The sequence below is a fragment of the Tigriopus californicus genome, chromosome 12 (genome assembly GCF_007210705.1).
Source record: "Tigriopus californicus strain San Diego chromosome 12, Tcal_SD_v2.1, whole genome shotgun sequence".
Classification (NCBI taxonomy): domain Eukaryota; kingdom Metazoa; phylum Arthropoda; class Copepoda; order Harpacticoida; family Harpacticidae; genus Tigriopus; species Tigriopus californicus.
The window spans coordinates 3,017,185-3,045,011 of record NC_081451.1 but is presented as its reverse complement, the minus strand read 5'-3'; the positions used below and the strand labels follow the sequence as shown (position 1 = coordinate 3,045,011).

At 38.6% G+C, this 27,827-nt stretch overlaps 3 protein-coding genes across 4 annotated transcripts in view; all 3 read left to right on the top strand.

The window, feature by feature from the left end:
- Nucleotides 1–1,323: 1,323 nt before the first annotated feature.
- LOC131891895 (uncharacterized) lies at nt 1,324–17,699 on the top strand. Its single transcript, XM_059241582.1, has 4 exons — nt 1,324–1,471; nt 10,365–10,617; nt 12,953–13,102; nt 17,276–17,699. The coding sequence occupies exons 2-4, from the start codon at nt 10,412–10,414 to the stop codon at nt 17,367–17,369; spliced, it is 450 nt and encodes a 149-aa protein (XP_059097565.1). The 5' UTR covers nt 1,324–1,471; nt 10,365–10,411; the 3' UTR covers nt 17,370–17,699.
- A 511-nt stretch (nt 17,700–18,210) lies between these two features.
- On the top strand, nt 18,211–24,665 carry LOC131891894 (L-amino-acid oxidase-like). 2 transcript variants are annotated; one of them, XM_059241579.1, is made up of 8 exons: nt 18,231–18,488; nt 18,546–18,761; nt 19,667–19,853; nt 19,973–20,159; nt 20,739–20,925; nt 21,187–21,470; nt 24,174–24,394; nt 24,463–24,665. In XM_059241579.1, the coding sequence occupies exons 1-8, from the start codon at nt 18,265–18,267 to the stop codon at nt 24,637–24,639; spliced, it is 1,683 nt and encodes a 560-aa protein (XP_059097562.1). In that variant the 5' UTR covers nt 18,231–18,264; the 3' UTR covers nt 24,640–24,665. The 2 variants fall into 2 exon arrangements, with proteins under 2 accessions (XP_059097564.1, XP_059097562.1); XM_059241581.1 differs by lacking the exon at nt 24,463–24,665 and having other exon boundaries at nt 18,211–18,488; nt 23,982–24,317.
- Nucleotides 24,666–26,974: 2,309 nt separating this feature from the next.
- The window catches only part of LOC131891477 (glutamate-gated chloride channel subunit beta-like), a 22,822-nt gene continuing 21,969 nt past the window's right edge, over nt 26,975–27,827 (top strand). Inside the window, exon 1 of the mRNA XM_059241069.1 lies at nt 26,975–27,303. The gene's annotated coding sequence lies outside the window, so the exon portion shown is untranslated. The remainder of the gene's footprint in view (nt 27,304–27,827) is intronic.

Genomic DNA, 27,827 nt, shown 5'->3' with positions numbered 1-27,827 from the left:
TTCATGAACATGAACACCCAACTGGACCTTCTGGAGACGGGAATGAATATTGATGACTTTTTCTCCCTCGGAATTCCCGACCGAGTTTTCTGAGGCCTAACGAGCTTTGACCTTGGACAGCTTGGCCTTCCTTGGAATAAATCAGAAGTCCCAGTAACATGGGAAGTCGATATTTGAATAAGATGAATACAAATCGGTATGTAGATCTAACAATGAGTTAGACGTTAGTCTGGTTTGATGCATTTTTTAGCGCTCTAGAAGTTAATATGAAATCATTTTGCATTTCGCAGCACATGATTATAATTAAAATTGCATTTATACTCTTCAAAAAAAGCTCCTTATTTAATCTGGTGGGCTGTTCGGATATGCTGTCGAAAACTTCTTGGAACAAAATATCCTTCACTGACCTTTTTGGAGACTTATGTTCTTCTGGGGCTACCAATTTTTGTATGAAGGAATCTCTATTTGTTAACACGTATGGGCTTGTTTCCGGACAACGAAAAATGTCAATCCAATCAAGGTGTTATTGGCCGGCATCAAAAGCTTGTTATTGTCTTACCAATCGATCACTCTAATATCAAAACGACAAGGTACAACACTTGACTCGTCATTGTTAACGACTTTCCAAATACCCTGTCTTCATCTGATATTGATAATACACGTTTATTTGGATTTTTTTTGTAAATTAACATGATACCAAAACATTTATTTCCCCGTCCATAGTGTATCAGAGGTCCTGGATCCATTTCCTCCTTTCGTAGCTATCCTCGAAAACTACAGTTGCTCGCTTCAATTGATTCACATTAAAGCTTCACCCCCAGTCCCTAAAAGGTGACTTTTTATTGGCTTTGGAGGGATATTTTACCAACATCTGTTTCCGAATTGTTTTTCAGCTCCGGAGAAAGAAATCGTTGGACGATGATCTCGCCCGTCTCCATCTTCAAAGTTGATTCCGTCCATGATGGAAAGAAAATACCAAAAATGAATTAGTCTTCAAAGAATAAATCCGTTGAAAACAAACACACCGTCCCGTATTCATTCGCCTTAAAAAGTATCACCACTTGGATTGAAAAATCTAGGCAAAAAATGTTCATCCCAAAATCAAACTCCTTTTCAGCCCAGAATAATGTCAAAGGGAGCAAATCACCATCCTTACATCTTTGTGGTTGGCTAGTCCTGAAGGAGCCTCATGAAAGGAGGCCGAATTGCGAAGCTAAATAGATAGAACAGCACATCGTGTCCCTTTGTTTATCTCGCGTTGTTCCAATCCTCCGAGCGTCAAGGCTTTGGAACTCTTCGCTTGGCTCCCTGTGCGTTCCTTCTCCGTTCCGAGGGTTCCATATTTAATGGTTCCCGTTCCAGGTCCCGTTCCTCATTCGGGATCGGTTCGCCAAGTCAACAAGAATCGGACGAGTGTGCCTTTGGAACATTGCTCTGAACCACTAGAGGTGTTAGCTCTTTTTGGCCTGAGGTAAGTTAGGAGGAGGCTCTTGGGAAAAGAAATACTTGATCGAGTTTTAATGTACCTTAAGGCTTAAGTCTTTTCAATAATGATCTTGCTCATATGTGCGAGGTGCAGAACACCATTGAGCCCACGTGAAGCAAAACTGTCAAGTTTCCGAATTGTGGATCGTCCCTTTGGCCGTATTCTATGGGCGTAAAGACATTAAATTTTGAGACGCCCTTCGTGAATGGTGTCCCCATGTTTAGTTATCATGAATTGCCTTGAGGTAAAATAAATAACCATTGTCATTTTATTCAAAAAAAAGTTCAAACAAGATGCCCAACCAATTTGGTGTACATTGAATTTGTGATGTACTTCAATTGGCTGCTGGCCTATTGAAGCAAACACCATTCTTATGTTGAGTGCAGATATTCATACAGTGACAGAACTATACCAAAAATGACTTTTTGAGTTTTTTGAGAGCGCTAAGTTGGCTGGAATGTCTCTCAAAGCTCTTCGTCTACAAAATGTTCTTGCTCATGGGGTCGCATTACGTTATTCCTTAATTTTCTTTATTTTACTTGGCTAACATATCTTCAGGGGGAACATTTTGGTTCTTTGTGATTTTCTTTTTGTGAGACATTTTTCCATCACTTCTTTTGGAGAACTCTGCTTTTAACACTCAAAGGCTCTAAATAATTCATGAGGAATCAAAATTTTGTAGACATTGCCCGAAATGGAATCATAATCACTGGTGCATCATGTTAATCATGCAAATTTCATTTTCTGTTGCTGCACTCTCTTGTGACAATAAATGCTTTAGTTTTATGGAGATCCATAACTTTGAATCAACTTGCGGTTTGACGAAACCCAAATTTTGTGGCGTCACCAAGGTGTGCGTTACTTTTTGGAATTCTGTTCGAAAACTTGCTTGCATGCATGGAATTGTATTGATCTTTTTTGCTGGGAGAGGAAATCCAAATCAAACGTTCAAGTTTCTAATATATGTCAGCTCTTATTCGTTGGTGGATCAGATATTTTGTGGATTCAAACGTACATAAGATATAAAAGCTTCTCGTGTTGAGTTTTGTCTCAATTTCAGACAAAATTGATATTAATTTGTTTTGAAAGAGATCATGGAAAAGTTCCCTATGCCTATTTTTCCCTTTTCCAGCAATAGATCTGTACCATTGATCCAATTGAAGAAGAAATGTCGTTTTTCAAAAAAAGCTAGCTAGCCTGGAGAAAAGAAGGAAAGCAGTCGTGGTGCTTTTTTGGGGTATCTAACCGTCTCAACGTCTTGCTTAGCATATCTGTTCGGACTTGAAAATGGTTCTTTTCATAACTGTTTTCACTTTTTTCTCAATCTCGGTGTGCCGTTCATGGCAATGATTGGATGAATCACTTCTGACCTTTATGATTAAATAATTGACGTCAATTGTTCAAAACTCCTCGTCTCACGTATCTATTTTGGCGGCAGCCTTTGATTTTAAACTTTGTAGCCAATTTTAACGCCTAGAAAGCGCAACTTCAGACCGTTCTTTGGCCAAATATGCAGAAAATAGTGCAAAATAAACGTGCATTGTTTCAAAACAAGAAGAAATGAGGAAATGTGTAAAAATGGGGGTTTAGTGACAAAAAAAATCTTTTTGCACAATTAGCCACTCCATAATTTTTACTCTTGAAGAAAAATTCATACACATCATTTAGTTTTTTATTCATATATTATTTGATCCACCAACGAATTAGATTGACATATTTGCAGGGTTGATACAGAGTTTTGAAAAGTCTGACTTAAGTCCCGCTACAGGATCAACACTTTCAAATTCTCGAAGAATATTTGAGGGAAGAAAATTGATCAATGAGCTCAACCCCTATTGGTTTTCCAGCGGTCATAAGATAAAATATTTCACGTCAAAATACATATTCATACAGTGCCGAGAAGGAGGAGAGATGGACTTCATTGTTCTAACTAACCGGAATTCTCGAGACATTGAGATCAAAAAGATGGGAGGCATTTTTTCTGGTTTTTAGGGTTAGGGTCGGAAAATTTGTTGTGAAATTGCTCTTACTTATCTGTTACTGATGAGATGCTCACTGGTTCTTGCTCCTGTTTTCTCGTACTTGATGCGTTGCATCTTGGATGAGGGCAAGTTTCCATCTTCACTAAAATTAGCTCACGTTGTTCCAATTTTTAAAGCTGGAGAGAAGTCGCTCCCCAGTAACTATAGGCCAATTTCTCTGAATTCAAATATCGCAAAGGTGTTGGAGAAGATCATGAAGTCCAAACTTGTTGACTTTCTTGATATTCATGAATTCCTTCCTCCTAGCCAGCATGGGTTCCGAGCACATTTTAGCACGGTTACCCAACTGATTGAGCATTTAGAGCAAGTCATTGAGGGACTAGAAAGTCACGAGTCAGTTGATGTGGTCTATCTTGATTTTGTCAATGCCTTGGATAAAGTAGATAATGGCCTTTTAGTTAACAGGCTCCATGACATTGGGATCCAAGGCAAGGTTCTCAATTGGTCAAGAAGTTTCATTTCTGAGAGGAGGCAAATTGATTGAGGTTGAGTGATCCCTTAGTGACATACATGGAGTCAAGTCGGGAGTTCCTCATGGTTCCATTTTGGGTCTTCTCCTTTTCATCATCTTCATTGCTCTGCTTCAGAAGCTTGGTAGTAGTAATGTCAGTATCTCTTCCTATGCTGATGGTTCAAAATTGGCAGTTAGTAGGAATGGTCAGAATTCCGGTTGTCTGGTAGAGGTCCTAGACCAAATCTACTCTTGGGTTGCTGCGAGTAACATGGCACTGAATGGAATGAAATTCCGCTCAATGACCTTTGGGTCGACGCCATTAGACACTCCACTATTAGATGATGAAGGTAAGGACATTGAGCAGGTCTCATCCATGAAGGATTTAGGTGTAGTCCTCCAAGATAATGGAAAGTTCGATGAGCATATCCAGTTCAAAGTTGGTAAGGCTTTTCAAACATGTGGTTGGATATATCGCACGTTTAAGTCCAGAGATAGTGTCACGATGCTAACTCTGTACAAGTCGATTGTTCAGCCGCATCTTGAATATGCCTCTCCCATTTGGGCTCCAATTAGTTCAGCAGGTTTGCAAAAGCTCGAGCAGGTCCAAAGATGTTTTAATAGGAACATTGAAGATATGAGACAGCTCTCGTATTGGGAGAGGTTAGAAAGGTTGGGATTGTACAGTATTCAGAGAAGGTACGGATACTGTATGTTTTCAAAAGCATCCATGAGCTTTGTCCCAAACCAGGATTTAAGGTCAATTGTAGTGACCGTAGAGGCTTAATGTGCGTTTTGAGAGCACCTTCAAGCCCTCAAGAATCCAGGCTAGTTAGAATAATGAAGCCCAACTCTCTTCTTTCTCGGGCTCCATCGTGTAGAATTCGTATATGTTATCTGTCTCTATATATGAAATTGATGCACGGTATTGCTCGGGCTTGGTAACCTCAGCTGAAGAGAATAGACACAAGAGAAAGACTCGTCTATTCCACTATTTTCCGCTTAACCGCTCCTTCTGTATCTTTCAACCTCACACATCGTTGTTTAATTTGCTGCCTTCAAACATTCTTAGGGCGTATGTAGGCGTTGATCCAGTAGCAGGATTTAAGACAGACTTGGACAGGATTTTGACGAAAATTCCCAGTCAACCTTATATTCGAGGGTTAGCCAGATCCACCAACTCTACCTCGTTGGTCGAGCAAATAATATATTTAAATAGAACTTAAACTCTCGTCTTGAAGTGCTGTGAATCCAATCCCAGTAGCGGTAAGGAAGTCCAAAAATAATAATAAGATCAATTGTAGACAAAAAGTTTAGAAGTGTCAATCGGTAATGAGTTGCTGGAAAAGGAACATTTGTTTGGTTAATCCCATGTATCTTATGTACCCGATAGAGGCACGACATGGTTCCCCAGAGGGCATGGGTTCGAATCCCGCCTTCGGAGAAGACCATACGAGTTGTTGGCTTTGATCCAAGATTGTCGGAAAAATCGAGAATTTGGCCAAATGATTAGACATGAAACCCTAGTATTTTTGGACTTGATGTTTTGGCCCAACATATGTATGGGTATGAAAAACATACTTTTGCCTGTATCCGCATCCATGAAAAGAAACCATGTCGGTGGAAAAACTGAATCCGTAGAAAAATGCCTCAAAGGGAAACTCCTAATCACTGTCCAACAAGTAGGGTCCATCATTAGGCCCATCAACATGTTCAGAGCTCTGCATTCATCCTTCATTACATCTCTTTGAGAAAGGCTAATTGAGTTTCGGGTAGCTTGATTCTCCTCCATCATCGCACAATACTAAAGGGCTACTATACTTAACCCCATTCATTATTGTGAAAAAATGGTTTCAAGGTTATGCAATGAGCAACTTTTGAGCAACTAATGACACCAAAACTTCATCGAATTTACACGGACGGTTGTACACATGTTAAATCGACCCTTGAAAACAAATTCATTGGTAGAGAACTTATATTCATGATTTGCAAAAATCTATAATTTTGTGTTTTCATTTACACATGAAACAGGAGACTTTACAAACGAAATATAGTCATTGTTGACCCTAGAATCCTATCAGAATTGAGTATCAAGAACAAATAAAACTATTTTGCGTCAAACTTACCGCTCCTGGCTTTGAACATCTGTTTCAAGCCATGAAAATATGGTTGCCCACATGATCGGTTGGCTTTATAAGGATATAAATTGGTTCCACGATCCAACCAGTGGCAACTGAAAACCGTGTTTGACATCAATTTTATAGGCATTTTCTGTATGGGTTAGAACACAAACTTTTGCCGAAACTTTGACCTTGTGATCTTGTTGGTACTCCGCTAACGACATCACAAGCTGGGATATTGATAAAGTTGTGGCAACTCAAAACCCAAACTTCCCTCCGTTCGTATTTTCTTTGAGCGCTTCAAGGACGTAGTTACTTTAAAAACAATGCTCGGACGAGTGCGTCTTAATCCACTCTTGAAAAGTATGATCAATGACCTATTTTTATCCGCCAGATCATAATCTCTTTGATGACCATCAGGGCTCCTCCCCATTAGTCATTCCCTTGTTATGAACCGGCTCACTTAAACTGGTCTCTTCATGATTTTGATCTTATAACAAAAAACACTAGACTCGGTGGGTGGTCCCAGATTACATGTACTATATAAAAGATATCATCAAATCCAAGTGTATAATTTCAGAAACGAGATAACGGGAACGAAATATGTTGCACTAGTAAATACATTTGAACACCCTCAGTCCCGCACTGCTTTAACAAATTTTGCATGATTAGGCAAGCGGGAATAGAGTGTTTGTAATCCTGTGTTTGTGGTTGAGGCGAATGTTCTGTGCTCAGCTCATGAATTATGATTGTTCTGATTGATTGTACCTTTGGAATCGTTTTGCTTTCACGAACTCCTATAAGCTGTATCAAACCCTTTATTTTGATTAGCTAGATAGAAGAGACTGGGATGAAATAAAATTGCAAGTTACTAGCCACGGCTTCCTAAACTAACTCCTACATTAAGTTAGATATGTACGTAGTCCGAATGGAGTCGGAACATAGAGCCGTCCTTTACACTATAAATACTAATACTTCTTGAAAAGGAGGGCTAACCAAGATATATTGTGCACTTGAACCAACTTGATCATCGGAAATGGCTTCAAATTAACTATCTGCAGGTGGTTTAACTTACTGTTCATTCAAAACTTAAACAACCCTCATCATTGAAACAAATGACTAGCTGCTTTTGTGTCAATAATAACTGACGATTTAGGAGCCATGTCCTTGACTTCGGCATGGAAACGGGGAACGCTTGTTTGCATTGAGTTGCAATTTCTGCTAGAGCAAACTTTTTCAAAATGAAACAAGCTCAATGCTCTCAGGTTTGTCTGTCGTTTTTTACGCATCAACCTTTTCTTACCTAACATGCCACTGACAAAAATTGTTTTCATTTTAGTTAATAATAATTCAGCCAAGTATAAGAAAAGTACAAGATCACTATTTTGTAATCTCCAAAGATATAGTGAATAGGTACATAGACCTTGAAGGCATTTTTGACCTTTTCTCCCACTTCGTGTCAAAAGGTGGAACCACCACTACTTAAACTTAAAGAACTATCATAACGATGATTAAGCCCTCTCAATAACCTGCACGGTTGCTGAGGGCCTGAAATACATTATATCACATTTTTTTGTGCGGACTTCCTTACCGCTACCGGGATTGGAATCCCAGCAGTTCAAGACGAGAAGATTATTTATTTTACTTGACTTTTATTAATATATATTATTTGATCGACCAACGAATTGGAGTTGGCTGATCTGGCTAATCCTGGAATATAAGGTTGATCAGGAATTTTAATCAAAAACTTGTCCAAGTCTGACTTAAATCTTGCTACTGGATCAACCCCTACATAAACCCTACGAATATTTGAGGGCAGCAAATTGAACAATGAAGGAGCCCGAGAAAGAAGAGAGTTGGACTTCATTGTTTTAACTAGCCTGGATTCTCCTGGGCTTGAAGGTGCTCTCAAAACGCACATTAAGCCTCTACGGTCACTACAATTGACCCTAAATCCTGGGTTGGGACAAAGCTCATGAATGCTTTTGAAAACGTACAATATCAGATACCTTTCGTACCTTCTCTGAGTACTGTACAATCCCAACCGTTCTAACCTCTCCCAATACGAGAGCTCTCTCATATCTTCAATGTTCCTAGTAAAACATCTTTGGACCTGCTCGAGCTTTGGCAAACCTGCTGAACTCATTGGAGCCCAAATGGGAGAGGCATATTCAAGATGCGGCTGAACAATCGACTTGTACAGAGTTAGCATCGTGACACTATCTCTGGACTTAAACGTCATTAAATGGCAGCATTAGACAAAAGTAGGAGTTTATGCCTGAAAGTGACAGACACAACCAAAAGTAATCCCAAATGACCGCTGGAACTAAAAACGATTGTTCGTTTACAAAATAGATATTTATGTTTACATACATTCTTTCAGCTCAATATAGTGATGTTACGAACTAGGAGGAAAGAAAAATGACTTACACTGGTTGAAGCTCGATTGCCAATTCGTTATTTGAGGGGAGTTGGTGCATGGATACTACATAGTAGGAAGCGAATAGACATAAGGAGAACATATGAGGAATGAGAGAGCATGATGCATGTGTATGGCATAAGCCGTGATAACCTAAACAAGGATTAACGCTTCAACTAGGAGTTGCTTCACAAACATAACTAACATGAAAATGGAATTTGACTTGATCAAAAAGAAATGATTATGGATCAGCTTTGTCCATTCAGCTAAAGCAACAGTTGAAATTCGATTTAACGATATTCTCCATCAGCGGAGAACATATCGTTAAATCGAGACTTGCCAGGCATTAAGTACAGTATTTGGTAAATATCGCTAAATCGAAGTTCGACTGTGCAGCTTTTCTCATCAAAAAGAGAAGTAGTACTTACTTCGGTCAAACTCATTCCATCATATCCACCAAAAATGACTGTAACTTATAATTTGAAATCACTGACGTCATCCGCATGTTGGCCCAAAACTCAACCAAGATCATATTCAAACAAATTTTATCAACAACATTTTGATGCAAAGTTAACTCCCTGTCACGGAAAGCCAACAATCAGGCCTAGAAATTATTTAAAAAAACATTCATTAGTGTTTAGAAGCAACGATCTTAAAGCAGTTAAATATTATAACTTTCCGCCACTCCTTTTGCATAAATTTCTACTCTTTACTATGATTACTTCCTGCCTGATGGCCGCAAACGGCCTTCTATAGTGTACCATCATTGTATGTTGAAAAGGAAATTTTGACCCTTTTTCCAATTAATGAATGCGCTTGTTTATGAGATTATTAATTTTTTTTTAGCTTTCTTTGGATGAATTACAATGAGAATTGAACGGGATGAAAAATGTATCTTCCTTCGTTTATGATGATGATTTTTCAATGCAAAGCTCAATCCAGATCACGGAACATATTGCTTTCAATGACATTTATGGTTGTGTTAAGGATGTTATTGATGAAAACAAAGTCTAGGTATTAGGAGCGAAGGGCGGAAATAAGAGATACTGTTAAGTAGTTTATACGCCCATGGATTTCATTTTAGTTAATTGCTGGACTGTTCTTTTTCACTCACCATAAAACAAGATTAAGCTAAAAAAAATCATGATTGAGGGCAACACTAGCGACAAAACCAGTGCGAAATTCATCACACACAACACGCTTTTTTGACACATTAATGGCATGTAATTGCCTTGGGACACACTTTTCTCCGTTGAATTGTGTTCCACATGACTTCAAATTCATGTTAGTGAATTGTGTAACTCAATAACTCGGTTGCTTCACCAATCTGTTTTAAATTGATGCTCTTACTGCCTTTGCCACTTGAATGAATAAATCATCTTTAAAATGAGACAGTGCTCATCGGCTGACTGAAATTTTACCGTACCCAAATATGGCAAAAAAATCAAATTGGAAAGTTTTCGTTGGGCAAGATTTTCATCTCCATTTACTTGGAAAGGAATAGATTATCTTAAATCGAGGCTAAAAACTTTGACAAAACAGTGTTTGTGCAACACAACATTAAAAAAACACTTTTCTCTAAAAGTTTTCTATACTGCTCAGGTTTCTCATATGAAACATGAAGTTGGTCGAGGCTGAAATTCACGTGGGGTAATACAAAAAAAAGAAATTCAGAAAACTGTTCATCCTTTGAGAGTCTAGATTCGAGTTTTTTAAACGGTCGAAGTTTCCCAGAAAGAGCATCCGCTCACCACTTTGGCCGGTATATATTAATACCGGTTAACGTCCAAGCCCCTAAACTCCGAGGTCCGTGCTTTAAAACACATTTTATCATTTCACATTTCAGCACGCCCTATCATCGCATCCATCGCTGTTCCTTTCTATTTCCAAGACATGAGGGGCTGCTCCCCTCTGTATGTGCTGGTTGTGGTCATCCTGAATCAAGTGGCTGATGGAAGGCGTCTGGAGCACCTGGAGTACTCCAGACCCATGGCCAATGCCCCTATGGCCAACAAGGCAGGAGGAATTAGCAAATTCCTTGAGCCCAAACCCATGTCTCCTCAAATGGCTTTCAACCGACAGGCCCTGGCCCATCCAAGGTAAAATGGACGTCCTCGTCATCCTTTGTCAAAAAGAAATAGTTTAAATCTTTGATTAAATGTTATGTTTCTTTGCCTGAAGACGAAAACATACGGCTGTTGATTTTCCTCATGCTTAGGACCAAACTGCAGCCCACTCACCATGATTAATCTCTCATACATAGGTATATCAAGAGTAGTTTTACTAAAATTCGATATAGCTCTTAAAAGCAATGTGCTTTCCTTGATGACGTCAATTTGAGTCTTGTTGGGATGCAGAAAGCTGAAACTTGCTCCTGTTCATTTCTCCAATGTTTATGGACCTCATTCTAACCCCGTGTTCCCGGACTAATTACAAACTTCCACTTGTTCTTACTCCAAACTTTGGATGAACAATATGGAGTAAAACTAAAAAGAGCGCCGTCTCTTAAAGAAAAGTCAATGATTAAGTTTCGCGTCCCGCTTATGGCCCTAATAGTCGCAACGAAATGGAATTCATTCAGCGTTTACTTGGCGGGGAAAGTTCCAAAAACTGTCTCCTGTTGAGCCATTGAAATAGGAATTCCGAGAGCAAGGGACCCAAAATCCACTTTCGTCTGATAGACCTGTCACATTTCAGATGGATGTCGGCTCATCATCCTTGTCACTTTCTATTGGATAGATAAAAAGTCACAGAACTCTGAGGTAGAAACTGCCAATTGAGCGTTGCTGATTTTAAGAGGGATGATTCAGATTGGTTGGAGGTCTGGTTGATTTCTTTCCCATGCAATCAACGAGGGATTCTTTTTTTGTCTTATGGATTGTACAACTTATAAGTACCAGGGGTACTTAACAAATGAGTAAAGGTTCCAGCTAATTTGCAATTGCAGGGAAATCATTTGATAAGAACTTCGGTTTTAGGAGCAACATTTTATTAAAAATTATTATTTTTTTTTGCTGTAGAAATCACTCTGGTTTCGAAAAGCCATTCAAGATACAAAATCTTTTTGTGAAAATGAAATTGATTTTGTTCTTGAAATCTGCACTTTTCTTCACAACAATGAAAGAAAAACCCGAGATCTTGAATTCAATTTTGAGATCTGATCAACAAATTACTTGAACAAACTATTTACAAAGCACCATTTTTCTCCAAACTAATCATACCAAAGAGCAAAAACTGACCTTTTCTTGACTATAATACACCATTTTTGAGAATTAATACTCATTAGAGTTACCAGTCATTAACATTGTATCGTAATCCAACTTAAAATGTAGAATTCGCCAGTAGAAACAATTTGCCTGTACCAACCCTTTTGAATCATCTTCTTGGAGATTCCTAAATTCGAATTTCGTTGTACTAAAAAGCTCAATTATCTGCGAAAACAGGTCAACAAGTCATGCAAAAAAAAAACCAACACATCGTTCATCCAATGCAACACTGGGTTTGTAATTATATTGAAATTGTTTGGGAAAGCTATTTTTCAAGTAGAGCTTTTGAGCTAGAAAAATTAAAAAAATAAATTATATTACGTCGTCCCATTGCATATGATATAACTCATTGCCCCTTTGAAGAGAAAATTTCTGATAAACGCGGAAATGAGGGATAATTGTATTACTAAAAATTATGCTACATGACACCATCAAAAAACCAAATGAGTTCTTTTTACTCATGAGGTTAACATCTACTATGGCATTTAGGAAGTTCTCAATAAATGGACAATAACTCATAAGTGCGAAGCATCGATCGATAATAAAATCAATATAAGATCACAAATGCATATGATTTCTTGAGCCTGATTACAATCTGACGATCAAAATCTCGCTTCTGGTTTGATCCAGATTGAAAAAATTGTCTCCTTTGCATTGCGTATAAATGAAAAAAATTTGCAAGGTGGTCAGTACTCAAGACAGTTTGCAGCCTACTAATAGTGAGCCTTTTAATTTGCTGATAGAAATTTTATTGAAATTAGTTTGGAAAAAGATTCTTCAAATAGAGCTAGCTTTTCAGCTAAAAAAATCCTCCCAAAAAATATTTTTTATCGTCCCATTTACATATGAAATATAATTAATTGCCTTACTTGCTGCTTTGACTCTCGTATATAAGATCTATTAACGACTTCCTTAATCTTGTATGCATAACATGTTCTTTGTATAAGCCACATTTTGCATTAGTGTTAGAAAAGATGCAAAAATAATCACTGGATTAAACAGAGTCATTTCAAGACGGAATGAAAATCGTTTTTTGATTGCCTTTGACTTAAATATTTACTGCTCACTTTTCCAAAGAAACACTTCCACTTTCTAATGGTCTTGACCACTAAGGAAATATTTTTTCCACCTAAAGTACATGTTGTTAAACTACACATTGCTTTTTCAGGATGCCTTTCCAAGAGGTGATCCATCATCCTCTGGCTCGACGATCTTCATCAGTTCGTCAGTTCAACTTTGAAGATGAGCAATACCTTATGGAGGCCTTGCTTGAAGGCCTAGAATTTGAACGACAGCTCAAGAGCATGCTTGAACCAGGGTAAGAGTTCAGTAGCTTATTTGAGGAGGATGTTTTGCCCGGCGGACCAGACTAGGGAGAAAGTAGAGCCAAATACTCTTTGTTACCTACACCTTTTTGTGACATTTCATTGGGCTACTTTGTTTTTGAGAACATCAGATTTCACCAAACGCAAAGACATTTTATGTTAGCATGTTTGAAGTCAGGCCTGACAGTTCATTGATTAAAATTCCGGATCAATCCCTCATTCAAAGGCTGGCCAGATCCACCAACTCTAATTCGTTGGGCGATCAGATATTATCTGAGTACAAAGCAAAATAAATGAATAAGTTTCTTGTCTCGAAGCGCAAGAAATTCCATTCCAAGTAACGGTAAGAGGTCCGCTAAAATGCGAATACTTCAGAAATGATTACAAAGCAAACTCCCAAGCTTACCCGTTACTAGAAATGGGAAAGTGAACTCTGACGGGCATTTTTGAAATTATGCTATGGTCTACACCCCTGCAAAAGATCGATCGAAGAAAGAAATAATTAACGCGGAAAATTGGGAAAAAGTTTTGAAAACTTGGACGGACTTCTAGAGATGTGGACTGCAAACGGAAGCTAAAATTTCGAACCTCCAAAACTGTTCATATTATTCCAAATAGGCACTTCATACGATCATAAGATCCGGTTCAATCGATGAACTTGGCCAAATTTGAGCCCAAACCTATGCTTGAGAAACTCAGGAGACATGTCCAAAGCTATGTGGTACGAATTTTTGGCCTGCTCTTGGTCAACTGCATAAGCTTTTGACAGTATAATTTTAAAACGATCCATTTTATAGGTAAATGATATAAAAATGACCTACCTTTAGTTGAAGCGGTCTACTTTTTTATTGTATTAGTTAGTTCGAAAAGTAGCTCAGAGTCGCAATGACCAACAGCAGGCCGATTTGGCGGGAAGCTCGATCTCAGTCCATACTTCTAGAAGTCCGTAGTGTAACTATAAACAGATGAATTAGCCAGAAAGCCAACCCTCTAGAGAATCTTGTAATGGAAGTGCAATGTGTATGGAACTAGGCTGAAAACATTAGAATAAGACTGCGAACTATGGGTCTTATTGGCTTTATGTTGAAGCGGTCGCTAGAGCAATTCTTATTTCAATCAAAATGAGCAAAGGATAGGGAGGCGATCGTGTGGTTCAGCTTAAAAGGTAGCTTAAAGATTTAATCGTCCTTCCTTCAGGAACCAAATAGCCAATAGGATGTTTTGCGAAGAAAGCCAACAAGATCAGCTTATTAGATCGTGAAGATAACAGCATAAAAGCTTCTATGGGTATAGTTTCCCATTACAGAGGGCGCAGCCATCAATTAGGTGCAATGTAAACAAAACAAGCCTTGAACCACAAGTATTTTCCTTTCTATTGTCATATAAATCAAATAATTTCATTGTGATCAAGGGTTGGAAAACAAATCATACCTTTCATATAAACATGCTTAAAAGTTGTGGTTTTTAGCACAAGCATGTTGCGGAAACAGGAAAAACGAAAAATTATTGAGAAAAGGTACAATCTGTTTGACAATTCGATTATTTTGCAAGTGCTTTTGAACAGGAAGAACTCTGCTTTCAAAAGTTTATTCTCTCTTTAATGACCCATCGCTAAGTTGGTTTAAAAATGAAGATCTAAATTTGTATTTATCAGTCAATGGGGACGTTTAAGCAAGCTCTGGCAGGTTCGTTTGTTTGCTGGTACCAGTGTCAGCGATGCAAGTTTGGAGCTTCAAACATGTTTTTGAGAAGCTGACCCTTCTTTCACATTACTATATGAGGAACGGTCAGCTTCGTTAAAACCAGTTCGAAACGCCAATTTTGCATCACTGGCTTTGGCAGGCAAGTTTGTTTGCTGGTACCAGCGCTTGCCTAAATGTCCGAATAAGTGGCAATTTCAGGGTAGATATTTAGCTGCTCGTTCGACATCAAATTTCTGCTTTAGTTTTTTCTATGATCTGAAATGGTAATGTTTCCGATCTGGATGAATTGCTTTTTCAGGTGATTGATATCATTATGAGGGAGTTTTAGGAAAAAACTAGCGGGGAGATAACCCACACGTTCGAAACTTTTGCATGAAAGAGTTCAAATGAATCTCATCAGGATCAGATCAGATCAAGAGGTACCACATTTATGTTACATCAGATTTTTTTGGTATGATCAGATAATGTGAAATAGGAAAGTGCGCTTGAATCCTGGAGAAAATCACAAATCATTGCATCCAACAATTCGTATCTAAATACTTGGAAATGTACCGGTAATCATATTTATACAGTTGGTTTTTTTTTCAATCACTGTTTCGGAGCAGGATGATAGAAATACACTTCTTAACAAATGACCTTTTTTTCTCTATATTCAATTCATCGACGTACATACTCTTCAGAGCCGTTTTACTTGCCATTGCAAGTACATTTGCACTCGCTCATTTTGACCACAGTTTAGTTGACAAGCATATTGTACATAGTGTTAATTGTATTGTGACTAATTCAACCGAAGTAAATTCAACCTTACATTTTAGTGTCCGAGTAGGTACTTTATCTTGGTTGAATATCAAATCAAGTGCTCATTTTTTATGGCTCTGATTCAAATTGACTGACTCTTTTCTGAACTTGCTGTCACTTGCATTTCAATTCATTTCAAACCTTTTAACGGTGTAGCAGCAATGCCAATTATTGCAGGTTGATGGTTTGTATTTTGTACGAGAGGTTCGTTGTCTAGGATCATTCATAATGGGCGAATAGAGCATGAGGCACCCAGTTCATGTTTCTCCTCACGAAATGGCAAAAAAGTAATTGAAATATTTTACTTTCTTACTTAAAGGTCGTTGTTTCGTAACAGGCAATAAATAAAGTCATGACTAAAACTAGGTTCAAACACGTTCGGACTTAGTTTACAAAAACACATGAGGCAATATGTGATTGCATGCGAAAAAATGATATTTTTAAAAGAACTTGTAACCATTAAACATGTTTCATCAACATTATGGAAAAAAGAAATTTATTCCTTCTATAGAATACGCTAAAAGATACTATTACTGTTCTCCCAAAATCATTTAAAGATATGTCTTTAATAATTATAGCATAATAAAAATAACATAATTATAATTTCTCAGTGCAAAATGCAAAAATCGGCTGTGGAAAATTTTATCATTTTCAATTCATAACTTAATGTCTTATTAGGCAGTCAAACACCTACTGCTTCATTTGAAAAGCAAGCTGTTTCAATCTCTCACTGTCTTCACATCCCGTATTCCTTGATCAAGCTAAATATTTCCTGCATAGCCCTCACTTCATTCTAGGCAATATCTTGGTTTTATTTTCATCCATAATTCCCCACTTGGGCTTCCGTTATGTACGCGGTCATATTCACAGGGTGCTTCTTTATGTATTGGTTTTTCTATTTTTAAAGTGGGGTCACCCAAAGGTGCCCCATGCCACGTCCTGTTCTCCTCTCATGCGTTTCTTGAACCCTTTTGGGTTTATATCATTCATGGTCTATTTACGTTCTCTAGAGACCCCTTAATACAGGAGGAAAGCATGTACAATCTTGGGAGGTTGTGCTCGAGCGTTCCGATGAATGAACATGGACACTCAATCTGATTTGCCTTCGTAGTAGAAGGCTCTGGGATTACCCTCTCAATGCATTCCATCAATAACCACAGATCAAATCATCAATCACGGACGGCATCCTGCATTCAAAAAACTAGCATTGAAACAAAAAGTTTGCTTTGCAACTCGGGTACCGAATGTACCTTTACACTGAGGTGCATTCGTTCGTTATGTAATGTTACACAAAATCAAATGGCCAATACTCACCTACCCTTGCAACAAAACAGTCAGACAAACATAGAATCAAATTTCTCCAGAAGTACTGATTTGCTCTTTAACGTTAGTGACAATCGATTCCCTCATTTTACTTTTCCAAACCTGTGGGTTGACATAGTTATACAAATGCTGGAAAATCAATCCTTTTCACTGCAGCATGACACATACGGTATATGGCTAACTTACAAACTTTTGATCAACATGAGGAGCAAAAGCAAAAAAAATGAATAGGTTTTGTTTTCCGTAAGGAAACGTTCCGCCAAAAGTGTCAAGTTGACACGTTTGGAGTCAATTCTGTCACTCAAGCCCTCCAAGCGTGTGATCTTATTGTATCTCTTGCAGATTGGCCAAGCGCGAAGAGGACGATTTGGATCAGTTGCTCGGAAGTTTGCTGCAGAAGCGGCAAGCTCGATCCGTCGAGAAAGCACCAGCCTAGAAGATCACGGAACCACGGGCAATTGGGTGGGTGAGAGCGTGCCTTTACACGTAATTGATGCTTGGAGAGAGAAAGACACCTTCTACCCGGATGACATAGTGATGCTTGGGTTCCCATTTGAACGACAATTGAAAGAGTACAACGATTCCTCATTACCGCCAAAATGTCAGCGCTCATCTCGGCGTGTTTTGACTTAAATTCCCTTCACTTCGACCGTTTACATTTGACATGTAGTACCTCTCGCACTCGGTTTTCTGCTCCATATATGCATTCAATCTTCACATGAGAATTATCAGATGACAACAAGAAATAAAACACTTGAGAGTGCGACCAATTGAGGGGCACATCCACGCTTTTGGATGCCCAGATTACCAATCAACCTTTCCACATGTTAACGAGGATACCATGACAATACCCAACGACCTTAGTGCTTCCCAGTAGTTTAAGACATGTGAATGGAACAGGCTTTTATCAGGAGAAAGAGGCCGTTCTCATGCCAGAAAACCATGACAACTAAATTCCCTTTTCAGAATAAGGAGCCCCCGATAGCCGTGGACGGTTGAAGTTCCAGGCTGAGGTTGGACCATTAAGGACTAATTTGCAGGTCTCTTTGTTGTGATCCCACTCGCTTTCCACAAGTTTATGGAACCTATTTCAATGCTTTATGCTCCTTGGAACAGTCTGTGAAAACATAAGTTAGCGAAATAATGGCAATTATGGGCTTCTAAGGGACACGGTTCCCACAACTGCTACGTACTCCGAAATGGAAGCTCTCGACATTTTTTTTTCTTTTCATGACCAAGAAGACGATTCATTGGAATTTGACTAGTGTCAAACAATGTTTTGTGTTGGTAAGGTAATACGGACAACTTCTCAACAAGATCAGATTTCAAAGATGATCAGGCCGAGAAAAACTTGCGTGTGCTTTCTTTTAATTCAATATGTCTTCTGCTGGGATGTGAGTTCCCTTCAAACTGAAATCCAGGCCTTGTTTAGCGCCCCAAAAATGGAAGAAAGGCCTAAACGGGAGGTGAGCTCTGACCTTGATCCCGATTTTCATGAGCCGCCTATCTCATCCAAAAACATCTACAAAAGCTACGTGGCTCATCGAAAAGGCTTGTAAGTACTTCAATGGGCAGATTTTGGGGCACCAGTCTTCATTTTTTCCACCTCTAGCATGTGCCATGATCCCCAAGACGGCACAGAGAGGCTCTTTGAGATATTTATGAATGGACTTCCCCATGCCGACCCATTCTGCCCCCAGCTAAGAGTTGTGATTGTAGGAGGGGGCGTGGCTGGTTTGACCGCTGCTAAGCTGCTCAAAGACGCCGGTCACCACGTGCTTATCTTGGAGGCCAATAATCAAATTGGAGGTCGGGTTCAAACGTACAGGTAAATGGATTGGTCATCAGCGTTTTGAATCGAACACCCAAAAAGCACAAAGCAAAATGGAGGCAAGCCATTTGAAATGAGCAACTTTGATTGCTTTGCATTTCCAACTCATTTTAAAGAATTATACATTTGAAGATATTGATGATAGTGCAATTTTCAAAAACTTATTTGCTGAAAGATAGGAACAATTACTTGGCACTTAAATACAAATTAGCATAGAATTTATCTAAACACCAAAGAATTGTATGGGAATTGCAGGTCCTGTCTTCATCAGTTTCAGCCGTATATATGTAAATGCCCTCCGTATATCTAAACTCAAACACCCGGAAAATCACTGTCGTTTTTCAATATCACGAAAATATATAAGGATATTCTTTTTCTAATTATGTTAATGATAGTATGTAACATCCCTTGGACCCCACGAAAAATGCAAACTTTTGTAAACATGTTTAGTAATTTTTTTTATTTTTGTAATTTTTAAATACTGCCTGATCATTTTGCAAACTTTGAGGGTCTTAATGAATGATTATTTTAGCTTTATTGAGACCAAGCAAGAATAAGGAGAAAAATAATCAGTTTTGTGGTGATAATGAATTTTTAGTAATGGTGTGGAAATTTGAGTTTAGGTATAATTGGTACATTTCGGAACTGATATACATGAAAAGAGAACCATTATTTTCAATGTAACCCAATGGCGGTTAAATAGATCAAATAGTAAAACTTTTTCAATGCTAATGAAGGTCCCTTCTAACTTCCGTTACATAGGTTTTTCAAATGTTGTCAAGTAAAAATGTATTTTTTTTCGTTTTATGAGTGTGGCATGGCTTATGTAAACAAAATCAAAAGTGAATGGGAATGAAATAGCATTGTTGTCTTTCATTGGAACAGGGATCGCATTTTTTTAGGGATTTGTCGGAAGGCTGGCATGTGGAACTCGGTGCCATGAGGATTCCCAATCACGCAACCTTTCTTTTGGAATTTATCAAGCAGAAACGAATTCAAGTGGCGCCTTTCAGAGCCATAGATGCTGACGAGGACATTTATGTCCATAATCGCAGTGGGCGCGACCAGGAATTGGAATCTATTGAGAGTGTATGTCAAATTCAACTTACTCTTTTACTAAATGGAAATTGTCTTTTCGCTGAGCAATTCGCCATGACAAAAAAGAATTCCGTACTTTTTTCATGCTTTGTATTTATACGTTGATCCAGGAAAAGGAAAGATATGAGAAATTATTCGACCATGCTATGTCAGCCCCCAAGGAAGCATTCCGTACCCTTCCATGGCCCACGTTCCTTAAAATCTACGACCAATATTCATTGAAGCAATGGCTTCAACGAAACGAGAATCTTACCCATGAGGATATCCAGAAGATGGCCGTTCATTTCAACTTTGAAGGTGACCTATTTTTTTTCGCGTCGTACCATACGCTAAAGTTTGGGCCGAAGAATGTTCCGAAAATGCCCAGTGAGAGTATAGCCACCGCCAGATTAGGGCCACTATTTTGGGTATGGTAAAAGCCATGAACAATCGAACTGTCGGCCATTCCGGTTGCTGCTTTTCCTCTTTTGGCTAAAGTTAAGATTGTCGTTTTAACCCATATAGCCCCCTTACGCTGCACGAAATATGGTTTACGATCTGCACTTCAGAGACTTTCAGAGACAAAGGCTTGGTGACTCAGCCTTACCAAATAAAGGGCCGATTGGGCCGATTCCTCATTCTTGAATTTTAAGGCATTTTTTGTTGTTTTTATCTAATTCTATCATAATTTTAAGTTTAATTAGTGACCCGGGTCACATAATGTCCGGAAAAGAAATCGATTTCATGGCATGTCACAAGCAGTTTAATAAGCAATCTACCGTGCCTCTTCCCGTTTCGTTTGGGCTGGCTGACTTTGCTTATAACGGCCCTTATTGTAACCGACATAGGTACTCTAAAACATCGCATTGTCAAGAAAACTTGCTTTTTCTATCATAGGATATGTTCATCTGGGTCTAACTGAAACGGTGGTTGACGAATGTGCTTTTACGGATCCGGAGTTCCACACCATTCCAAATGGAATGGATGAGATCCCACGGGCAATGGCCGAAGATATGGGTGGTCACATCAGGCTGAATGCTAAAGTCATAGGAATTTCCCAAGAAGGGGACCATGTCACGGTGAAGTAAGAGAATGAAGTGTGTTGATTACAGACTTATGTATTTTCATACAAACACTGCAAAGACGCAAATCGACCAAAAGTAACAGATTGCTCTTTGACGTTTTTGAGTTATTTTGATACGTGGAAGAAGGTAGACCGTAGAGCTCTATGCCTGGTTATAAAGCATTACGAACGCCCAAAAGTCCACTAAATCCCAGAAATGTTGTCACGATCAATTCAATCAATGTGTGCATCTCTCTTAAAAGCTTCCTATTTTCTTGTTAGAGTAGATTGCCAGGGCACCAATTGCCAAGAGAGGGAGCTGTATTTCGCGGACGCCGTGATTCTGACCACCAGTCCGACCGTTACAACCACGATCCAGTTCAAACCACCATTGCCTCGGCAGAAGGCCGCAGCCTTGCGGAGGACCAACTCTCAATTATCCACCAAGGTGGTGCTCGTGTTCCATTCCCCATTTTGGGAACGCCAAGGTGGTCCAAAAGGAAGAAAAACGTACACGGACCTCCTCCCAAGGGTCATGTACTATCCGACTCATGACACGAGATCAGGCAGGTTAAAGTAATTTTCTCAGGGCTTACTGCTCCACGTGCGGCCTTGTTGTGAATGAAGGTTCCATCTTCGGGTAGAAACGGGCTTTGGGGAACAATGTGGCCGCGTGGAACAAACACATTTCAGGCGTGAGCAATGTTCTAATAGATGGATCACATTGGATCATTAACCACGGGAAACTTCCTTCCAAGGAAGAGGCGGGGGGGGGGTATGAGGGTTTGAGCATCAAGGGCTTCAAGAGGCTTGATTTGAGAGGCATAACTTTTTTGAGGACAAATTGAGGTCATTAGGTTAGATGGTATCTGGCTCAGCTTGTGAGAATATGCATTGATGGACAAAAGAGTTCATTGCTCCATATACATATCACATTCAATGCCTCCTGCACTTTTGTTTTAATTAACATAGAGGAATGGAGTGGATATGCCTCAGTTGCTTGGAAGGTTATGAGCCCAAAAACAAGTACACACAACCAAACAGCCCCTACCTATTTCATTACCAAATGAGAGAATTTTGTTCAAGCGTGATATTTTTCTGGAAGAGGAATGATAATCATTCCCTATGAATTTGACTCTTCACAGAAGGGGACCACTTTTGGGGTAGAGGTTTTTTTTTCACGGGCTTTTCTAGCCACATCAAGGAATGTGATCCCCAGTGCTATTAAAATGAAAGGTAACTAACATTCTTCTATTTATTACCTTTCAATCTTTACATGATATTTGGTCTACCATCGAATTTGAGTTGGCAGACCGGTTTAGTCCTTGAATGTAGGATTGATCTGGAATGCTATCTAAAAATTGGTCCAAGTCTGACTTGAAAGATGCTACCGGATCAATAACGCCAATGTATTCCGTACGCATATTAGAGGGAAGCAAATTAAGCCCAAGAAAGAAGAGAAGTGGACTTCATTGTTCGAACTAGCCAGGATTCTCGAAGCCTTGACGGTGCTCTCAAAACGCACATTAAGCTTCTACGGTCACTAGAAAATCATTTTTCTTTCTTTTTTTTGCTCAAGATTTGAGTTTCTAGTTTAAAAATATTTGATAAACTTTTGGGGCATAACTATACTTTTACCTGATTTCTATTAAAAATTGTGATTTTGAAAGCAAGTTTGAATGTTATAGTGACTAAATGTTATATAGACTATATAGTATAGTGTTTTAGAACGGATCTGCAATCTCTCAATCTTAAGTGAAGTTATGGTTACGGTGGTTTGATAACTTCTAGAATACCTTGGTTCAATTTTGAAGGGTAGGCTTACACTTTAAGTTCAATTCACCACTTTGAGATTCCATCTTTTTTTTGGAATACTTATGCAACACTTATAAAGTCATGCATGCGCAAAAAATGAGCAAATCCGGACTGCGATTTGACAAAGGTCGATGGTCAAAGGTGACTTAAGGACATTACTCGTCGAATTTAAATTTTTGCACTTATTTGTTGCAATTCAATCGAAAGGTCATGGTCTCAGAAGTATTTGGATACAAAATATATCATCATACCCAATATACAACTTATCTTTTGTACTTCATCACTTAAATAAACCTAAGCGCAGGGTCATATATTTTCGCATGTAAAATTGTGACTTTACGAGGATAATTTGGTTGTCATGCTGAGGTAAGTTTTCATAATTTGCCAGAGATTAGAATGTTTTTTTTTTAATTGCTTGAAATACTAGTTCGACGAATCTTGTTCGAGATTGTCTGCTAACATCTGAAAAACTTGTCATCATGATCAACATCAGCGAACTTTATGATGTGTCTCATTTTAAGGCACACAAATCAAACTTTCTCCCAAACTTTGACTTTTTGAGAAATCCCTAAAGATGGAATAACAAAAAAAGCGAAAAGGGACGATGGGAAGGATTATACTTATTCCAGAAAGCTTCACATATTTCCACTAAAGCAAAATAATCTATTGCACAAAAAGCCAAAATATACTGGTAACATTTAAAGATTTGCAAGTCTTATAAATTTTCAGAAATATTTAAGAGATGAAACATTTTTTTTTTACATTTAAAAACTTACAGGCCGGATGTACTAGCAAGCCCAATGCATATTTTACGTTTTTTATAACAAACTAGAGTAAAAATAAGATGCAAAATGCAATGGCGAATAGTTTCCACTGACTAGAGCGCCAAATAACTAATTTTACACTTGGTTGAATGTTAGGATCATGTCATAAAATATTGTAATAACCAATTGTTACAATATGTTTCTGGTTTCTAGGGGTTGGTTTCTTGTTTATAGAGGCAGGTAAAGTATTCTTTTTTGCCATTGAGTGCGAATTCCAGATGGGTACCAAAGCTATTTTTCCGCATAGAAGAGACTCCTTACCACAAATCTCTTGACTTGCTGCTAGACTTTGCAGAATTTCGTTTTTGATTTACCCTCAACGGTAAAAAAATATTTCGCCGGTTTCTACCTGATTTTTAGTTTCTTACACCTGGGGCACAAATTCAACGTCATGAAATGTTGTCATAACTATTTTTTCAATATATTTTTGTTTTCTAGGGGTGTGTGTCTTATTTGCTTCTTACACCTGGGGCACAGATTCAACGTCATGAAATGTTGTCATAACCATTTTTTCAATATATTTCTGATTTCTAGGGGTGTGTGTCTTATTTGCTTCTTACACCTGGGGCACAGATTCAACGTCATGAAATGTTGTCATAACCATTTTTTCAATATATTTCTGATTTCTAGGGGTGGGTGTCTTATTAGCTTCTTACACCTGGGGCACAGATTCACTGAAGCTAATTGGGATGAGTGACGATGACGTCATTGAAAAGTGTTTGGAAGCCTTGGCTCAGATCCACCACCAAGACTTGACTTTCATCAAAGAGCAATTCCTTCGAGGAGTGGTTAAACATTGGTCCCTGGACCCGTTCACTTTGGGTGCATTCGCTCAATTTGCACCATTTGAGGTCATTTAATCAGAGAGATATCTTTATTATAAGAAAATGATGATGAGATTCGTTCTTGCATTGTTTAGTATTCAGAGGTCAACCATTACCTTCGAAGACCCGTGGGCACCATCTTTTTCGCAGGAGAATACACGGAGAGTCCCCATGCCTGGATTGATACCGCTATGAAGTCAGGAGTTAGAGCTTGCGCTCAGATGATCTTTGGACCTAATTGGAAATCACAAACGAATTGCTTGAATAAGTAATAAAAGACACAAACTCGCCGTGGCAATCTGAACAAGAGGTTCTTACAACCCCTTGTTGAACTTTTGCATTTTATGCCTTTTCTCTTTTTAAAAAAAAAAATCTTTATTGCGACTTTCGGTCATGTCATGGCGTAAAAATGTATGTAAAATATTATGCGTAGGCATTATACAAACATCGTTAATTCTAAAATAGAAAACAATGCTAATGGAGAGCACTTCCTACCCATTTCCAAGGTGACGAATTTTATCCCAGCAACTTGAATGAATGGATAACGTAGGTTGCGTGTATTTATTTCTATATAGTTCCGACGTAATGCCTTTGTTTTCCACTCTCCTTTTCCCAAGTCAATTTCATCTTTACTTGGTCTTGCAATCTCTCCATATTTTGTTCTTTTGAGACTTTTTTAAACTATTCACTCAAAATTGTTATGACATTTCATTTATGAATTTCCAAACCAAATCTAGAAATATTGATCAATAATGTCAGACATCTTGTGGGTAACTTGAGTTTTTGAGAAATTTGGCGTTGGTCGTATTGTCCTTGTATTGACATATGGTCATCAATCGTCGATTCGTCTAACAAGAAATGAAATTTATGTCCTTGCGCTGAATTTATATGACGGTAGTTTCCGTTAATTTTTACCAAAGTCTTAGACATAAAGGTTCAGGCTATCGTAAAAAAGCCCAATTTGTGATTTTTGTTTCTAACACATTTAAATGCTTTTCCGGCTGCTTTTCATCTTTTCTTTTCCTCGATGAGCTATACTCATACAACAAAAGGCCATCAAGCTCGAAATTGATGGTTAAAAGGTGATACTGACAATGGAAGCAAGATGTTTGATTAGAAAGTTTCAAGCATTGACAAATTGATTGAAGTTCCTACCACATTTGGATCCCTTTGAACGTGTCCAACGAAAGCAGCTTCAATTCTAGTGGGTCCAAAAGTTCCAAGCGTCTGACAGAGCGAGTCCACTTTGTTGGATCGAAAACTCTTGTTCTTTACGGCCTTATATCGATTTCTGGAACAGTCTACCGCTTACTGAAATCTTCATTTTGTTTTTATATTAGAAGCGAGGTCTCTGGTAGATTTTATTTCAAATTAAGAGTTTTATTCATATAAATGACTGACATGAAGATTCGATATGAAGAAACGTCGTTTCATAGTACTTAATAGAACCCATTATTTCACTGTTCTAGAAGGGGCTAGTTCAGAACATATGGAAAAAACTGAAAATGCGTGCACATCTGTAAAACACTTCATCTGGCAAATGAGTTCAGGCACATTGCAAGAGATGGCTTTGATTTTGTAATCCATTTTCTGATATTACAAATGAAAAGGATCACAATCATGGTGAAATAAATTGACAACGAATTGCATCTTGAATTACTTTTCATCAACAAAGACCTTTTATGACAACTTGCAATTGTAAGACACAGATTCAATTTATTCCGAGTTTTCTCATCCAGGCTAAAATCAATCTTGAAAGCAAAAGCCTCTTGTGACATTTGGCTCAGGTTAAATATCAATATCATGTATTATGATTCAATGTATTAGTACCAAATGCGGGGAAAGTTAGCTTGAGGAAAGTCAACAGAGAGCAGACTAAAATATTTGTGGTATTCTAAGAGGGAGAGAAAACAATATAAAAGAATCCCTTAGGGTCACCTTCATGTGCGTTCATGGGAACCAGTCTCAACCTCTAAAGCAATTCCAAATTCTTCCCAAAGGAATGGCGTATCAAGCAAGAAAGAGGCAATCAAAGGAATCCTGAATACGGGTTAAGCAAAGTTTGATGTGTCATTCGCTTGTTCTTCAAATCCATTATCGAAACGTTTTTTTCTTCGACTTCAAGATTTTCAGTTTCAATGTGCTTTTGGCCAAAAATTGAAGTTTTTTAATGAAGACTAGTGAAGCATTTGAGCCTGTCATTTGCATGGGTGTGTTCCACTTCAACCCATCCTCAATTCCAAATGATTGAAAGAGGTCGGAATGATCCCGAGAGAAAAATTATTCTTGGACTTGGCCAAGCGATGGAGGAAGTAATGGAGGTAGTCTCTCGAAACAATCAATCACCTCCAACCCATGTTCCAACCTGACCAATAGAACCAACCACAATGTACAGCAGTAAGATAGTCTAGCCTTGGCAGGGTCAGCTGTCGATCCCTTTTCTTGAGGTGGAACACAAAGCACACACAGACATACTTTCACTCTCTCACCAACGCCCGCACGCCCGCACGCACACCCATGAAGGCCAGAGAAGGCTGAAGGAGAGGAATAAAAAGAAAGGAAAGGACGAAACTAGAGAAAGAGAGGAGATGAAGGAGATGCAGCCTTACTTTGGCTTTGAGTTTCGGGGTGAGTGACGAGCACCATTTCGCTCCTCAGTTGGCATCTTCCACGGCCTAAGGGCGCTTCACGTTCCCCATGCCGAGTTTTCTCCACTGATTTCACTGGAACCGCCTTGAAGGTCTCTTGGAAAAACCGGGCTCTAAGCCGATTTCGACCCAAATCTCATCAATCACAACCTCAGTCAAGCATTGAAACGCGAGGAGAGCCGTGCTTGTTTGTGGGACTCCTTCGTGGAGAGTGTCTAGAGAACTGAAAAATGTTAGATCAAGTGGAAGAGATACCTCGGTAAACCACTCCGAACTGAGTTGACTTGGGTAAGCAGAATTGGAGTTTTCATCACTGAAGTTGAGAGCTAAACTTGAGAGACTTTTCCGAAGAGGATTGGAACGAATACGCTTGAGTAATCGTTCAAACTGGGGAGAGAAACTTTCGGTCCATCGTTGTTTTCCTCGTGCAAGGCCTGATGAAACCAGAACATATTTCAAGTTTATGTTGAATAGGGCCTTTGATTTTGAAGGTCTTTGGGACCATCTTCAGGCCACAAATTGCAACGATAATGATGGTTACAAGAGTGGTTCCAAATCCATAACCACGTTGATTTCCAACCATGGACCAGAAATTAGGATCCTTTGCTAGTTCATTGAATCAGCATTAGTTCACCCTGCCTGCAACATAGATTAAATGAATTAATTGCTAATTAAATTTGAGACACGACTTTGACGGGATTCGAAGCCACACGAAAAAGTTAGACTGCAGTTTTTGTTACCAACTTTCGGGCTATGCTTTCAAATGAAAGATACAGTTTTTTACCATTGCGGATGCTCAAAAATTTGCCAAT

What these genes read in the sequence shown, in the direction of transcription:
- LOC131891895 (XM_059241582.1), top strand. Translation starts at nt 10,412, where the DNA reads ATGAGGGGCTGCTCCCCTCTGTATGTGCTGGTTGTGGTCATCCTGAAT. An exon ending in CAGGCCCTGGCCCATCCAAG is followed by an intron (nt 10,618 to 12,952) that starts GTAAAATGGACG and finishes TTGCTTTTTCAG; the next exon opens with GATGCCTTTCCAAGAGGTGA. An exon ending in AAGAGCATGCTTGAACCAGG is followed by an intron (nt 13,103 to 17,275) that starts GTAAGAGTTCAG and finishes TATCTCTTGCAG; the next exon opens with ATTGGCCAAGCGCGAAGAGG.
- LOC131891894 (XM_059241579.1), top strand. Translation starts at nt 18,265, where the DNA reads ATGATCAGGCCGAGAAAAACTTGCGTGTGCTTTCTTTTAATTCAATAT. An exon ending in CGTTCATTTCAACTTTGAAG is followed by an intron (nt 20,160 to 20,738) that starts GTGACCTATTTT and finishes TTTCTATCATAG; the next exon opens with GATATGTTCATCTGGGTCTA. An exon ending in GACTCATGACACGAGATCAG is followed by an intron (nt 21,471 to 24,173) that starts GCAGGTTAAAGT and finishes TCTGATTTCTAG; the next exon opens with GGGTGGGTGTCTTATTAGCT.